The sequence below is a fragment of the Centropristis striata genome, chromosome 14 (assembly GCF_030273125.1).
Source record: "Centropristis striata isolate RG_2023a ecotype Rhode Island chromosome 14, C.striata_1.0, whole genome shotgun sequence".
Taxonomy (NCBI): domain Eukaryota; kingdom Metazoa; phylum Chordata; class Actinopteri; order Perciformes; family Serranidae; genus Centropristis; species Centropristis striata.
Window position 1 is genome coordinate 22,819,101 of NC_081530.1, and position 15,402 is coordinate 22,834,502.

At 37.7% G+C, this 15,402-nt stretch overlaps 1 protein-coding gene across 1 annotated transcript; it reads right to left on the reverse strand.

The window, feature by feature from the left end:
- Nucleotides 1-4,154: 4,154 nt before the first annotated feature.
- Nucleotides 4,155-6,519, reverse strand: s100a10a (S100 calcium binding protein A10a). Its single transcript, XM_059350032.1, has 3 exons — nucleotides 6,424-6,519; nucleotides 4,536-4,697; nucleotides 4,155-4,415 (listed from the first exon to the last, which is right to left on the reverse strand). Exons 2-3 carry the CDS (start codon nucleotides 4,674-4,676, stop codon nucleotides 4,263-4,265), a joined length of 294 nt encoding a protein of 97 aa, XP_059206015.1. The 5' UTR covers nucleotides 4,677-4,697; nucleotides 6,424-6,519; the 3' UTR covers nucleotides 4,155-4,262.
- Between the last annotated feature and the right edge of the window lie 8,883 nt (nucleotides 6,520-15,402).

Sequence of the window (15,402 nt, forward strand, 5' to 3'; positions counted from 1 at the left end):
TTCATGCATTAAAAGACAGTAATACATATTTAAAATTGTCAGCCTAAAAACATTCCAGACACACGGTTTAGTAGCAGAGCTGACAGAAGTCAAAAAGACAATAGCACCAGAAGAAAAGTGCATTAGTGTCCATGGGTAAAGTGCTGTTTTCTGTTGACAGGTGCTTAGTTTGTGTGTAGGGAGGGGACAGCTGGTGGAAAGAAGTTCCCACAGTGTCTTTTTCCCCCTTATAAAACAACGTGATGCCCCGACCGCGCCCCAAATGGTCTGTACTATCACCAACCACACCACCCTCACCCTTCAGAAGGTTGCTTTATTATTATACACACAGGAGAGAGATGACAGGAAATGGTTGGAGAAAAACATGAGGAGTGATAAGGAACAAAGGTCCTTAGCTTGTAAATATAACTCGTAAAGCAGAGTGTTGCCTCACATGCAAACAGTGGTGGAAGAAGTATTCAGATCCTTCCCTCTTTCTGTCCTGTGAGAACCATTGATCTTTAAAAGATCAACGTTTCATGGTTTCAGAAAAACAGCCCTGTATTTCAATGATTTATTTAAAGGAGGGCAATTTTCATCCTGTTTATCACAAACGTTCAAATTCATTACATCGTTTAACTGGAAAGGGATTAACCTAATCAGTAAAGTAACTAAAGCTGGCAGACAAATGCAGTAAAAACTACAACATTTAGCTCTGAGATTAAGTGGAATAAAACTCTAAAGTTGCATGAAATGAAAAACACTCAAGTTACGACCAAGTAATTTGTACTTAAATACAGTGCTTAAGTAAATGTACACCGTTGCAAACAAACAAACACAGACACTAAGTACTTTTACTTCCCACATTTCAGCTATATCAAGATGACAATAGTTTGGAGTCATTTCCCAGCCGCTACAAAGCGGATGTTAGAAGGGTTTGGTATGTTCAGAACATTGCTGTTATTGTTTAACAAATTGAAATGTCCACAGAGAGGGGCTGTTCTGCCCGTGTGTGTGTCCAAGAAAGGTGTGGCATGCTTTAGTGAATGTTTGCTAAGCTCTGAAGTCACACCATACACACCTTCACTGTGTATCAGTAGAGGAATCTGAGGGTATTTCAGCTGACAAAGGCTGTGACAGGTTTGGGCCTGTTCACTGACATCATAGGGTCTTGCTTCATGCTCGGAGGAAGTTCTTCATGTGATAATGGTTGTGTTGTTTCAGGCCACATGATAAATGTACAGAATATATGTATATATATATGAAAACAGTGCACATTTCACTCAACTACACAAAAGGGAATTGAAAAAACAGTCAACAAAGAGGGAAATCCCGGCTGTAAACTCAGCTTTGGGTCACATGGGCGTGGTGCTTGCATAAACACACACACACACACACACACACACACACACACACACACCGTTGTAACCTAGCAACTTGAGTGTTTGCTCTGTAACCATGAAAGCTGGTAGTCAGCAGAGCACAGCTCTACCCAGGGAGGTGTGTTCAAGGCTTGAGACACTGTTCAGCCCTGAGTTTGGTCTTTAAGGCAGGCCTTACTCAGACAGTCAAAGTTCTGCCTACAACAATAGCTCACAAGTGGCATGCTTAACCATGTCAATGCCAAAGTACCTCAAACCTGTGTTTTTTCTAACGGCCAGTAGGGGGCGACTCCACTGGCTGCACAAATAAATCTGATTATATAGAAGTCTATGAGAAAATGAAATTCCTCCTCACTTGATTTAATTCCTTTGTAAGCCTTTTGCTATTTTATCATTTCAATCGCTAGTTTCAAGTCTTCATAAAAGTTTGTTTGTAGCTAGCCCGTATCAATCACATTGCAGTAAACAAATAAAATAAATGAATGATACAAGTTTTAGTTGTTCTTTCTCTCCGGCTAACGTTTGCATGCTATTAATTGGCCGCTAATGTTAGCATGCTAGCGCTGTACTATCACCAACAAGGCGAGCCGTCATCAGGAGAGAAGCAGAGCAATGCGTATCCACGGCAACGTGTCAATAAAGTTATAAAGTTTAGTCTCATTACTTTGACCCTTTCACATTGTATTTTCACTTAATGAGTTTTGTTCAGTAAAAATGTCTTGTCCAGCGTTTGGTTGGACAGACACTCCAAGGAGTCACTGTTCATTTTTCTGAGGTGAGTAACATACATTTTGTTTTTTTGCTAGCCAAAACTAACATCCCAGTAAATGCTCCAGTTAATGCTAACATGAATTAGCAGCAGCTTCTCTCAGTCAGGTTGAGGTGTAGAGAGGCTGTAGTCAGTGTCGTCAGATCCCTCTCGCTCCTCCACAGTCCAAATATTGTCTGCTCCCCGTATCGAAAACAAAATGGCAACGCAAGATGGCGACGAGTGTAACGCTGAACTCGATGCTTCCAACGGGCAGTCCACAAACCTGTGACTACATCCATTATTTATATACAGTCTATGTTCAGGACCAGAAAAGAGTTGGTGCAGCTGTGGAACCCATTTTCCCAGACGGGAGCCGGCTCTTTGGCGGTGGAAAACCAAAGAACCATTAGCAATTAGGCACTGGCTGCCTCTGATGGAAAACCCCTATTATAGTATTGTGCAACTTCTCTTCTATAGTAAATGGTCAAATCCTACATTACAAAGTCATATCCTAACCATTTATAACTTAAACAATTGATTTGCAGAGCTTGTCAAGTGCTGCCTGGAAGACTTAGAGCAAAAGAAAAAGTCTCTTTTCAGTTCAGGAAGAGTCAGAAGGCGTGGTTATCCTGTTCATCGCTCTGGTGTCATCCAAGTTTCACCAGACATGAAACACAATGAAAAGAATTTAGTGGAAAAACAGCAGTGTACTGACCCGCTGTGCCATGTGACTCAGCCCTCTGCATTTCTTCACAGTGCCCATGGCTGTCTTGCTCACTCAAAATCAAATAGACTAGAATGCAACAAACTTCATTCAGTCACAAGGCAGCCACTCATGGGATTTATCAGTTCATGAATGCATCATCATTTAGACAGTTGCAACACCAGCTTCAGAGAAAGGTGTGTTCATGATTGGAACATTCTGCAGATTCCTCAGAGCAGCGATAAGCAGGACTTTATCACACAGAGAGGGAGAGGTTTGTCTGCAATTTCACATATAGGGAGCCATAAATTACGGGTGGGAATTACATCATCACACCTAGTGTCGCTGGTACGGTTGCCAAGGGAGTCAGTACACTGTGATCTCTGGAAGTAGCTTCACAAGGGCATGACGAGAGCGCAAAGCAGAAGCAGGGGAATTGCTCTGATTTGGGGATTTGTGTCCATTTAAAATATTTATAGTAAAAAACACTTGAAACTCAAAGAGGCATAGATGTGTTTATATTTAAATATGCAATGTGTAAGATATGGCCATATTTTTAATTTAAAACAATTAAAACACATATTATCAATAGAATGGGATAAAGTAACAGTTCTTGCATTATGTCAAAGACTTCTATGTGTTGTGCTAAACACCCCCCCCCCCCCATCATGTGTTGTGTCCAGGCTGCTCTCAGAGAGGAAGAAGAAACTACACCGTTAATTGTAGCAATAACAGCTTTACACCTAAAACTAAAACTAAAATAAGACCCACACCAGAACTGAGATTCTGCTTTTAAGAGACCGTTGCAATGCACAAGTCTGTGGAAAGTCTAGCTCCATCCCGGCAGAGATTACTTGCTCAGCAGTGTGCCAAGACAGTCCTGCAGCTAGGAGCCATTACTAACCACCGCATGGATAGCAGCATTATGGTGAAGATGGAGACCTGGCTGGTTGAAAACATCTCCAACTCAGCTTAGCTGTGAAGCTAGCAGGTAACATTGTTTACCTTGCAGACCCCACACCTGACTCCGCATTGCATCTACCTGTGTCTCCTCTCTGTTAGGCTGTTGGTCTCTTTGCACTCCACTGAGCGACTTATCTCCACTGGCATGGAACCAGACTTCATTGAAACTGTCTCATTACACATCGCAAGTTTATTGCATGTTTCATTGTGATAACATTATACAATCTTGAACAGTGTCATAGCTGCAATTAGTTAATCATGCAATTCTTGCACAAGGTAAAATGCGGCCCCCTATTGTGGCCAGGACATAAAAGACAGTATGATACCTTACAGGCAAACACAAATATACAATAAATAACCACCAGATACAACAGGCTTGAAATCCTTCAGTGAATTTATTGGACAAAACTATTACTACTTTTTACAAAACTTTAAATGCAATTGAAATGAATTTTTTTGGTTTATTCTCTTCTACTTCTGCCGTCTACTTCTTCTTCAAGTGCACCTGATAGCACTGCTCACAGGCAATGGAAAGTCCAACAACCAGAGAAACAAACTCCTCAAAGTCCACCTGGCCATCATTGTTGGTGTCCAGGTCCTTCATGATTCTGTCTACAGCAGCAGGGTCCTTCTGGGACTGAGTTAAAGAAGGGGGGGATCAACAACAAAACACTGGGTTATACTCATTATGTGACAAGTAATAAAATAATGAACGTGATTAAATTCTATGATAATTAACTTTTATGTCCCTTCTCACCTTGAGGAAGTTAGACAGCTCGTTCTCCATCAACTCCCTGAGCTCTTTCCGGTTGAGTGTGCGGGTCTTGCCTTCCTGAGTGGCGTAACGGTGGAACACCTTGATGAGTGACTCCATGGCTGTCTCCAGTTCTGAAGGCATTGCTGCTGAGGTGTGTTTTGACTAAAAAAAAAAAAGAGTTTAATTGGAAAGAAATATGATCAATGATGGCATAGAGTATGTCAAATCTGGATCATTATACTTGTTTTGTTTGGTGATTCTTGCTGATAAACTAATCAAAAGGCTGTCATATAAGAACATCTTCTACTGATAAGCTTATCTAAGGATTTGAAAGGGCGTGGGGGGGCTCAAATGCCTGGGGGTGGATCCTCAGTGTAAACAGTAGCCTTTCTTTGCAAGAAAAGAAATGCTGGATTGACATATCAAAAAAAATGCCGGCCAGCCCAGTGAGACTGAGCTTGATCAGAGGATCTTGCTGACAAAGTATTCCATGTCTTGGGTGAAATAAAGGTCACCCTCTGTTCTTTAAAAGAGGTACACTACATTGCATCTTAGAATGATGTGATGTAGCCCAGTGATGGGGAAAAACAACACTTTTCTCTTTGCTCCAGAGCCCTTCCCACTAGTGACTAATTCTCATGAGAAGTGAGCCGTCTGTAATTAAGGTGGTTAGCCTGATGACAACAAACACAAAACTCAAAGCATTCTGTTGCTGTGGAGCTGCAACAGTTAAAAAAGGAGAAGTGGGAGGGAAAGCAGGGGCTGTGTGTCATTTGTGTAAGAGGGAATGGAAAAGTTTAGTTGAATGAGGGAAAAAATGTGCAGATTGAAATGGTGGTGGTGCAGCAAATGACAGCGTATAGTCACAGAGTGCATATGAAGTAGCGGAAAAAGCACTCAGATCTTTGACTTAATTTTTCAACACCACAGTGTAGAATAACTCTGCTACAAGTAAAAGCCCTGTATAACATGTTAACTTAAGTAAAAGGAAGTATAAGCATATGTGCTTAAAGTACATAATAAGTGATGCATTCATGTGTAAATTATGTTAATGTTGCAGCTGGTAAAGCTGGAACTAATTTGTACTTCATATATTTCTCTGGTTGATTAATAATAATAATAATAATAATAATAATAATAATAATAATAATATCATCATGAATGAGTTGATTTTAAATGTATAACCTATAGATTATATCTGCAAAGTAAGTAACTGAAGTTGTCATATAAATGTAGCGCAGTAAAAAGTAGAAAAATTATCTGAAATCTAGTGAAATAGATGTATAATGTAGCATAAAATGAAAACACTCAAGTAGTGCAAAAATTCAGTACAATACTTGAGTAAATGTACTTAGTTACATTCCAACACTGTGCATGTGTCCATGCCCACAGTCCAGCCACACCCTTTGAAGTTTACCTGTAGATTATATGGACTTTACTGTGTTAACAAAACAAGAGAGTATCCTGCTGCCATTCAGTGGAGTCTAATGAGATAAACTGTAGAAAATAAGAGTTGTAGTTTTTTAATAAGTCCTTATTGTGTTAGGCAAACGTATATAACTTCTTAAAGGTAGAAAAACTAAGAATACATATCGTACAATGATTGAATACAATTCACTGTATAACTTTTCAAAAGATGTGAATACAATACCAACCAAAAGCAGAAGAAATAACAGAATGTTATGTTTAATATGTAACAGACAAAACATTAACCACCGACGTGTTTCCAAACGTAAATATCTTCTCTAAACTATGACTGGCAGATAAAAGTAATGCTTTAATCCCGTTTCTATTCTACCACAAACTAACCGGTTGGTTTGACCTGCAGGCGTTTAATAAAATCCCGACAAAGGCAAAGCATTCAGACAAGAGTACCGTTATTTCTTACCGTGCAGGCTGAGACGTGGTCGGCTGAGAAGAGTTGGAAATGATCAGAGGTCGAGGAAAAAGTGCAGCGGAGGTTTTATAGCGAGGCGCCTCCCTGCAGGCTGTGCAGTGAGTCAACCTGCGGTGAGGCCGGTGGGCTCACGGTGGTGGGCGGTTACCGTCTTACAGCTGGAGGAATTAACTTGATATGAGGTCAGGGAGTCGGCTGACTAACTTTCTTTGATAACATGAAGTTATGAAATTAACTCAAGTAGAAGGAGCAGCACTCGGAAAGTGTCTTTTGTGGATGTAACACACATTTTGTATGTAAATGTATTTTACTGCGGTCAAGCCAGCAGGAGTTCGCGTTTGCTTGGTCAAGTCAGCAGAACATTTTTTTTTCAAGTGCCCGAATCTACTAACATTTACGGTATTCGTGATGAAACCGCTCTGAAGAGCTGCTGGACTGTGGGACAGACTGCAGTCTCTCAATCAGACCCATGAAACATACGATACTTTTACAGTAATTATTCCCGGTAGTGAAGTAAAGGACGACGTGTGAAAAAACAACAATTGTTTCCATAAGTAGTTTTGGATTCATTAACTTCTGAACTAAGTACTTCCTAGACTACTTGCATGCATAATATGAAGTACTCTTACTGTGTACTTTTAGAATAATACTTTGTCAAAGTACTTATCAGAGAACAAGAATAAGGTTTTTTTGACGAACTTTGATGTGGAATAAAAACATTATTTTCCATAAGTAGTCCAAGATTCGTGTACTACTGAACTAAGTACTTCCTAGTTTACTTGCATGCATAATATGAAGTACTTTTACTGTGTACTTTTCAAGTAATCCTGGATCAAAATCCTTAAAAGAGAACAAGAATAAGTATATTTTGACGAACTTTGATGTGGAATAAAAGAAATGTTTTCCATAAGTAGTCCAAGATTCATGTACTACTGAACTAAGTACTGCCTAGACTACTTGCATGTACAATAGTAAGTACTTTTACTGTGTACTTTTCGAGTAATCCTGGATCAAAATCCTTAAAAGAGAACAAGAATAAGTATATTTTGACGAACTTTGATGTGGAATAAAAACATTATTTTCCATAAGTAGTCCAAGATTCGTGTACTACTGAACTAAGTACTTCCTAGTCTACTTGCAAGCATAATATGAAGTACTTTTACTGTGTACTTTTAGAATAATACTTTGTCAAAGTACTTATCAGAGAACAAGAATAAGAATATTTTGACGAACTTTGATGTGGAATAAAAAACTTATACTCCAGACACTAAGACATTAACAGAGAATTTTGACTTAACAAAAATTGCAATGCCCCCACCTCTTTTTGGGCGGTCAGCTCTGAAAACATTGTACCCATTTAAAGAAATATCATCATCAGGGATCGATTTACTAAGCCAGGTTTCAGACAAGATGATAACGTCAGTGTTTGTTGATTTGGCCCAGATGCGAAGGGAGTCAATTTTAGGGAGCACACTTCGAATATTTAAATGGATAATACCCAGCCCTGTCCTGTTTTTAAAATCAGCAGGAGTATTACAGATAGCAATATCCGGCCCAGGATTAGGCTGTATGTTTCCAGATATCAATAAAAGAAGAAGAAGCAGACCTCTAAAATGAAGGACCCTCACAGAAAAATACACCTCAAAGATCGGAGGCCTAGTATGTGTTGATATAAGTCACCAGTCTTTGAGGCCAGTATGCTAAAGACTATTTGCTACATGTAATAAAGTGGACATGATACGCCATATAGACATCTAAAGAGAAAATTACTATAAAGAATGATTGCCTCGCCCATAACGAGTAATGATCGTCTATTATACATCTACTACATTATTTCCGAAGAAAAGATCAATTAGATGTTATAATCACTTATTTCATTTTACAGATACAGTGTGACATGTGTGACAGATGGTTCCATGTGCAGTGCCTGGGGATGACTAAGGACCAAGTCAGAGATGCCAGGGCAAGCAAGTGGAATTGCTTGGTCTGCACATAGGACTTTAGATCTTAACTATGTTGACATTATGTTTGTCTGTTGTGTTATGTCTTTAAATGACAGATTAGTCTTTGAATGACAATGTGTTGAAGGTGTTCATATTGTTTTATTTTAAAAGACACACTAAGTATATTTTTATATTTTTTTTTACTTCATTTATTTAAAAAATATGAAAGATGTAAATAGTATTTTGTATTTGATATCTATTTGAAATAGATCATTCTAATTTCAGAGATGCTTGTATGTGTGTGTTTATTGTAACACGAAAGCAACCTTAAGTAAATTGAACATCAAAAGCAAGAAACAACACAGCAGTCATCCCACAACAACTGTACATGTTTGAATTCTTTGGTACACTCCAGCCACCAGCTTCCTCTAAACTAGTCTTGCTAGCCACACTTGCCCTCGTCCTGCTCTGCCAGCTACAACAACCTATAACTTTCTTGACACTAATCCAGCCCAAGATGAAGGTGCTAAACTACTACTTCAGTAGTATATGAGTCTTGGACTATTTATGGAAAACAAGTTTTTTATTGCACATCAAAGTTGGGTGAAATATCCTTATTCTTGTTCTCTGTTAAGGATTTTGATCCAAGATTACTCGAAAAGTACACAGTAAAAGTACTTCATATTATACAAGCAAGTAGTCTAGGCAGTACTTAGTTCAGTAGTACATGAATCTTGGACTACTTATGGAAAATATTTCTTTTATTCCACATCAAAGTTCGTCAAAATATCCTTATTCTTGTTCTCTGGTCAGGATTTTGATCCAGGATTACTCGAAAAGTACACAGTAAAAGTACTTCATATTATGCATGCAAGTAGTCTAGGCAGTACTTAGTTCAGTAGTACACGAATCTTGGACTACTTATGGAAAATAATGTTTTATTCCACATCAAAGTTCGTCAAAATATCCTTATTCTTGTTCTCTGTTAAGGATTTTGACAAAGTATTACTCTAAAAGTACACAGTAAAAGTACTTCATATTATGCATGCAAGTAGTCTATGAAGTACTTAGTTCAGTAGTACACGAATCTTGGACTACTTATGGAAAATAATGTTTTATTCCACATCAAAGTTCGTCAAAATATACTTATTCTTGTTCTCTGGTCAGGATTTTGACAAAGTATTACTCTAAAAGTACACAGTAAGAGTACTTCATATTATGCATGCAAGTAGTCTAGGAAGTACTTAGTTCAGAAGTGTATGAATCCAAAACTACTTATGGAAACAATTGTTGTTTTTTCACGTCGTCTTTTACTTCACTACCGGGAAAAAAGTAAAAGTATCGTATGTTTCATGGGTCTGATTATATTTATATTATATTATTATTATTATTATTATATTTTATTTATATTTAATATTGAGAGACTGCAGTCTGTCCCACAGTCCAGCAGCTCTTCAGAGCGGTTTCATCACGAATACCGTAAATGTTAGTAGATTCGCGCACTTGAAAAAAATGTTCTGCCGACTTGACCAAGCAAACGCGGACTCCTGCTGGCTTGACCGCAGTTGTATTTTGATGTAGAATAAACAGACATACAAAAGAATAACGGATGAGAACATTTTACATTTACAATTACATTTAGTCATTTAGCAGACGCTTTTATCCAAAGCGACTTACAGGAAGAAAGCAGTCAATTTTAATTACAGGTTGGACAGGGAGTGGGAACATGAAATTAACTGAAAAAAGGAAATATAATACATGTGTACAGTCATGGAAAAAATTATTAGACCACCCTTGTTAATGTAAATTTGTTTGGACAAATATAACGATAACAACAAAAATAGCTCATAAGAGTTTAATTTAGGAGATGATATCTAGCCATTTACCATGGTTTTCTTGATAATGATTTTGGTTATTATCAAGAAAACCATGAAAAAATGGCTAGATATCATCTCGTAAATGGAACTCTCAGCACACACACACACACACACGCGCGCGCGCGCACACGCGCGCGCACACACACACGCACACACAACCATCAATCCATCATAACCACTTAAGTATAATGTCATACTTCATTCAACAAAAAGTATAAGTATAAGTTGACTCTACACCGCATTTTTCCAAGCAGCCACAAGTGTTACCAATATTGGAAAAATGCATACATTATTTACATTTTAACAGCCTGTTTTGTCTTTTCGTCCTGTTCTTAAACATCACTGAATCTTTGAATGTTCATCTCCTTGGTGTCAATCATGCCTTTAATGTTTTCTTTACAAAATGTGGTTTGTGCAAAGGGTTTATTGTTGGTGAAATGTTTAATCAGAAGTGGAGTAATGTTATTAAGTGTTTATCACACATAATTCTTTCAAAGGCAGATGGAAAGTTGCAAGTGTGACCATAATGCCTGTTTCTACAGTTGCTGTCTTTCTTTCTAAACCCACTGTTGAGTTTTGAGGTTAGATGGTAAAAAATAAGATTCAAGGCTTTAGAGAAAACATTCAGGGCTTGTGGCCCCTGCCCCCCGCCCCTGGTTTATATAGAGCCAAGCAGACATGTGACTCAAATCACTTGGTCCTAGCCTAAAGCAAGTCCCAGGTCATTTTTTTTCTGAGGCAAGTCAAGTCACAGCATGAGAATAACTATTCAACTGATAATGGCCAGTTGATGCTACAACTGCAGACATGCAAAGTATTTTGATCCAAGTCCCAATCCTTTTTTGGGGGCAAGTAAAGTCACCAGTTATGTCAAGTCAAGTAGAGTACTTAGTTAAAGAAAGATGAGTCCTAATAGAAAACTTCATTATTTAACTGAGAACAGACATTCAATTCTGCGTTAGATGAAGTCACTTGGTCCAAGTCTTTTTTGGGCAAGTCAAGTCACAAGTTGTAAATTCAAGTAAAATTTAAGGCAAGTCAGGTCCCAAGTCATGTTGCAACATAAAACATAATTATTTAACTGATGATGGCCATTTAATGATGTGTCAAATGCAGACATGTTACTCAGGTCATTTGGTCCATGTCCCAAGTCTTTTTTGGGGCCAAGTCAAATCACAGGTTATGTCAAGTCAAGTAGACTCCTTAGTTGAGGCAAGTCAAGTCCCAAGTCAACCCAGGTCAACTATTAATATTAACAATATTACATCCTTAATAACAAATTATGATGCCCATCTTGCTGACACTGCACACACAGCCACTGAAATCCTACAACCGGCCTTTGACAAACTTCAAAATGCACTTTTTAGTTGGAAATTACAAGACTGGATTTGGAAATTACCACTCTGAACTGGCACAGCATTGAGAGGGTCACAAAGAATAAATATCCTGGATCTTGAAGTTACATTTAAATTTCACACTTGTCTGCAAGTTACGACAATAAATGGGATATTTATACAGAAACGGAAGAGATTTTCCTTTGATTAGTAAGAAGCAGATATTGAGGCTGTTTTTAAATATGCTGATATCTACAGACACGCCGCTGAAAGATTTATTACAGGTGATTTATTACACTAAGATTACACTGTGATTTATTAAAGTTACTCCACTCATCAGTAAGACGTGACAGACATTGGTTTCCATTTATTTTGCCATTATATATCTCTTCCTTATTAAATTGGTCTCATTCTTAGTGATTATGCAACTCGCTGAATCAAGTCAAGTCAACGAGTCTTTAACACCCAGGTTGTGGAGTCTGAAGCAATTTATTTTCTGTCAAGTAAAGCCACAAGTAGTTAAAAGAGTGACTTGAGTCAACTCAGGTTCACATCTCTGGAGCCTGGACTTTATTGTTCTGCTCAACTGTTTGGTTTGCGTCTCTATATCTTGTTATATAAACGTGTTGAACATAACTGAACCTGAATGAGCCATCTGTACCATTCTGTGCTAACAAAATCCACTAGATGTCGCTGTCTCTTTAAATAATTTGCCTTTTAGTTTGTCACTCCAGTTCAGGAACAGTTTTTTTTAATCTATTAAAACTATAAATAATAATAAATGTATACCTATATACATGATAATAAAATAATTATGTAAATAAATTTGAGCGTGTGTCTTTTGTCCTTGGTAACTACTTATGTTTATTTTAATGAATTAGGTTTATATTAATTAATTAGGTTCTTCTTTTGTTTTTTTCCTTTTTCTTGTTTGTTTATTATTTCAGTATTTTTTTTAAACAAATGCACCTTTTTTGTATCTATTCAAATGTTTATATATGTTGGAGTGAATAGATATGTACTATATGTGTATGTTTATATATGTGCATGTGAATATACAGTATATTTCAAAATAAGTCACTCCAGACATGACTGAAAAGAAAATAGTGTAATTTGATAAAACAAAAAATTCTAATAAGGGTCAAATTATTTTCTAAAAACTTGTTCCTTTGCTCTTTTGAGGTAAAGACAGTGAAGTTTAAGTCAATGTAATCAAATTTGATTATTTGTTACTACATAAAAAGCCATTATATATATATATATATATATATATATATATATATTTTTTTTTTTTTTTACAAAGTAAGGGTTTTAAAGGGTTAATTAGTAATTGAGTATTTGTTACCTTTACTTAAGTAAAAGATCTGAGTGTTTCTTCTACCACTGCATGAGGCTCTTTTGACTGTTTTGCAAAGTGTGCTTTTACTTTAATAAATGAATTGTCTGCCATCTTGTGGTTGAACTATGTTTTACAAACTATATATAATAATCAGTCTTTATTATGTGTGTGCTAAAGGTCCTCCACTGCTGGCATACATTATTACAAGACTACAAGACTTCAAGACAAATGTTGAATTACATCATTGCAACAGTGAAAAATAGGCTAATGATCAACCGAGTAGAGGAATTCTGACAGGTACAGAAGAGTGCGTACTGGACTACTGTCAACAAAACAAGATGAAGTTAATGAACGGGGCTTAAAGTAATCAGGAGATAAGTTAATCAGTAGCACACACACAGTATGTATTGTACCTCAGTGACTGACAGCACATGCAGTCAAGTGACTGGATCTAGGTTAAAGCAGCAAAGAAGTAAACATATTACATTCCAGCACATAATCCTCTATTTTGAAATTTTTTCTTTAAAAATCATTTTTGACAACTGTTGGAATTTTGAAAGATTTCTGGCTTAAGGCATGTTATACAGTATATGAATAATTATAAGAAGCCAGTTTTGTCTCACAGGCCTGAGACAGCGCAGTGTGTTCTTACAGTATGTTATCTTGTTTAGGCTTTGTAGCTCTGAGATCCTGTTTCCATTTAGTGGTAACATGTGATCCGAACACTAGTGGACAGCTCTGAATACAGGTGAAAACACTGTCAGGATGCATTGAGGATCGGATGTCAAAAACCACATTTGGGGGTGATTCAGGCCGCATGTGTCCACATTCAGATAGTAGTGAGAACGGGTATGTGACTCTTGTTCACATTAGGGGCCGCCTACTCAACTGCTGCCCCCTGCCCGAGCAGAATCATAAACAGCACAGTTACAGATAAACAAACAACAGAAGAAAAAAATTACAAGAACACGCCAAAGAATGCATTGTTCTGATTTCCTCTTCTTCTTCTACTACTGCTACTACTACTACTACTTCTGCTGCCCCCCGTTAGTTAAAAACAGCAATGCATTTGGTGTTTTGCAAACGTAAATGTTGTACGTGTTAATTTACATACAGAGCGGGGAAGTGGAATCGGATCATAAGTGGTCACTGAAGACACATGTGGAGAAGCAGCTACTGCCAGGTGAGAACACACAGGCTGAGAGTTGTCCACTTGTGTTCGGATCACTCAGACCACATGTTACTGCTAAATGGAAACAGGGTCATAGATACGTGCCTATAAGAACAACACACACACATTGTGTTTCACAATCATCTAACGAGACTTAAGCAGCTGTTGGCCTGTCCATAAACACAGACTCTCTCTACAAAAAGGGATAGAGCAGCCTCTTTTTCTTAAGAAAGCTCAGATCTCTTGACATCTGTTGTAAGATGCTGCAGATGTTTTATCAGTCTGTGGTGGCAAGCGTGTTGTATGCTGCAGTCTGCTGGAGAGGCAGCATCAGTGGACGGCCCCTTTCTCTCCGTTGCAGGATACAAAAGATCCTTTGCTCCTACAACCATCGGGCTGTCTCATTCGTTCAGAGTTATCAGACTAACTGAATTCCCCCTCCTGTGGAGGATGAAATGTGAATTATTACAAAAATCGGGGCTCATTCCGACTGGGAAGAACACGTTCATTAATCTGACGTAGAATTTTGTTAAGATCAAATTTAAGAAAAAAACTTGAATGAGTTGTTCTTGCCCATTATCTGCCTATGCAGTTTCTCAGTAAGTGGTGAACCTTGCCCCATCCAACTCTATCATGTTAAACCTGTTTACCTGTGGAAATTCCAAACAGGTTTTTGAATGACTTTTGTTGCTCCTGTCCAAACAAAGTTTTCCTGGCAACAAATTCAGTTGAAGTTGATAAACTCAAGCATGAAATACATAGTCTTTGTACAGTTTTCAACTGAATATACCCGCAAGAAAAGAATTAGCATCTTATTCAATTCATTCATTCACGCAATGTCTTAACTTTTTGGGAATTTGGATTGTTCCATTTCTGTCTCATATTTTGCATTACAGTTTCTCATAGCCCTGTGTTTGAAATTATAATTTAAGAAAAATACCCATCAACCACACCACAACAGTACATCATGCAAAAGTAATATTGAGCTTCCATATTTTATTCTGTAGGTCCTTTGAAAACAATTTTACCTACAGAAGTAGCAGATGCTTCCAAAAGAGAACAATACACATGTAAAACTAGCCTCTCAGTCACTTTATAAAGGACTAATGAAATTAAAAATAAACAAGCCTAAAGGTCCAGCCTCTGACAGGGCAGAGAGTCAATCATAGTTTAAGATGATGGGGTGACACCTGTGGCCACTCCCTGTTATACTGAAGAGGATTAGGGCCAGATAAGAGAAACCCCCCCAATTAATTTTCATTATGCAGTTGCAAATGACAAGAATAAAGTCAACTTTTGTGTTCGG

Excerpts from the sequence above, each read along its gene's own strand:
- s100a10a (XM_059350032.1), bottom strand. The coding sequence starts at position 4,676 with ATGCCTTCAGAACTGGAGACAGCCATGGAGTCACTCATCAAGGTGTTC. Across the intron at positions 4,416-4,535 it reads AGCTGTCTAACTTCCTCAAG|TCCCAGAAGGACCCTGCTGC; the intron begins GTGAGAAGGGAC and ends TCTTTAACTCAG.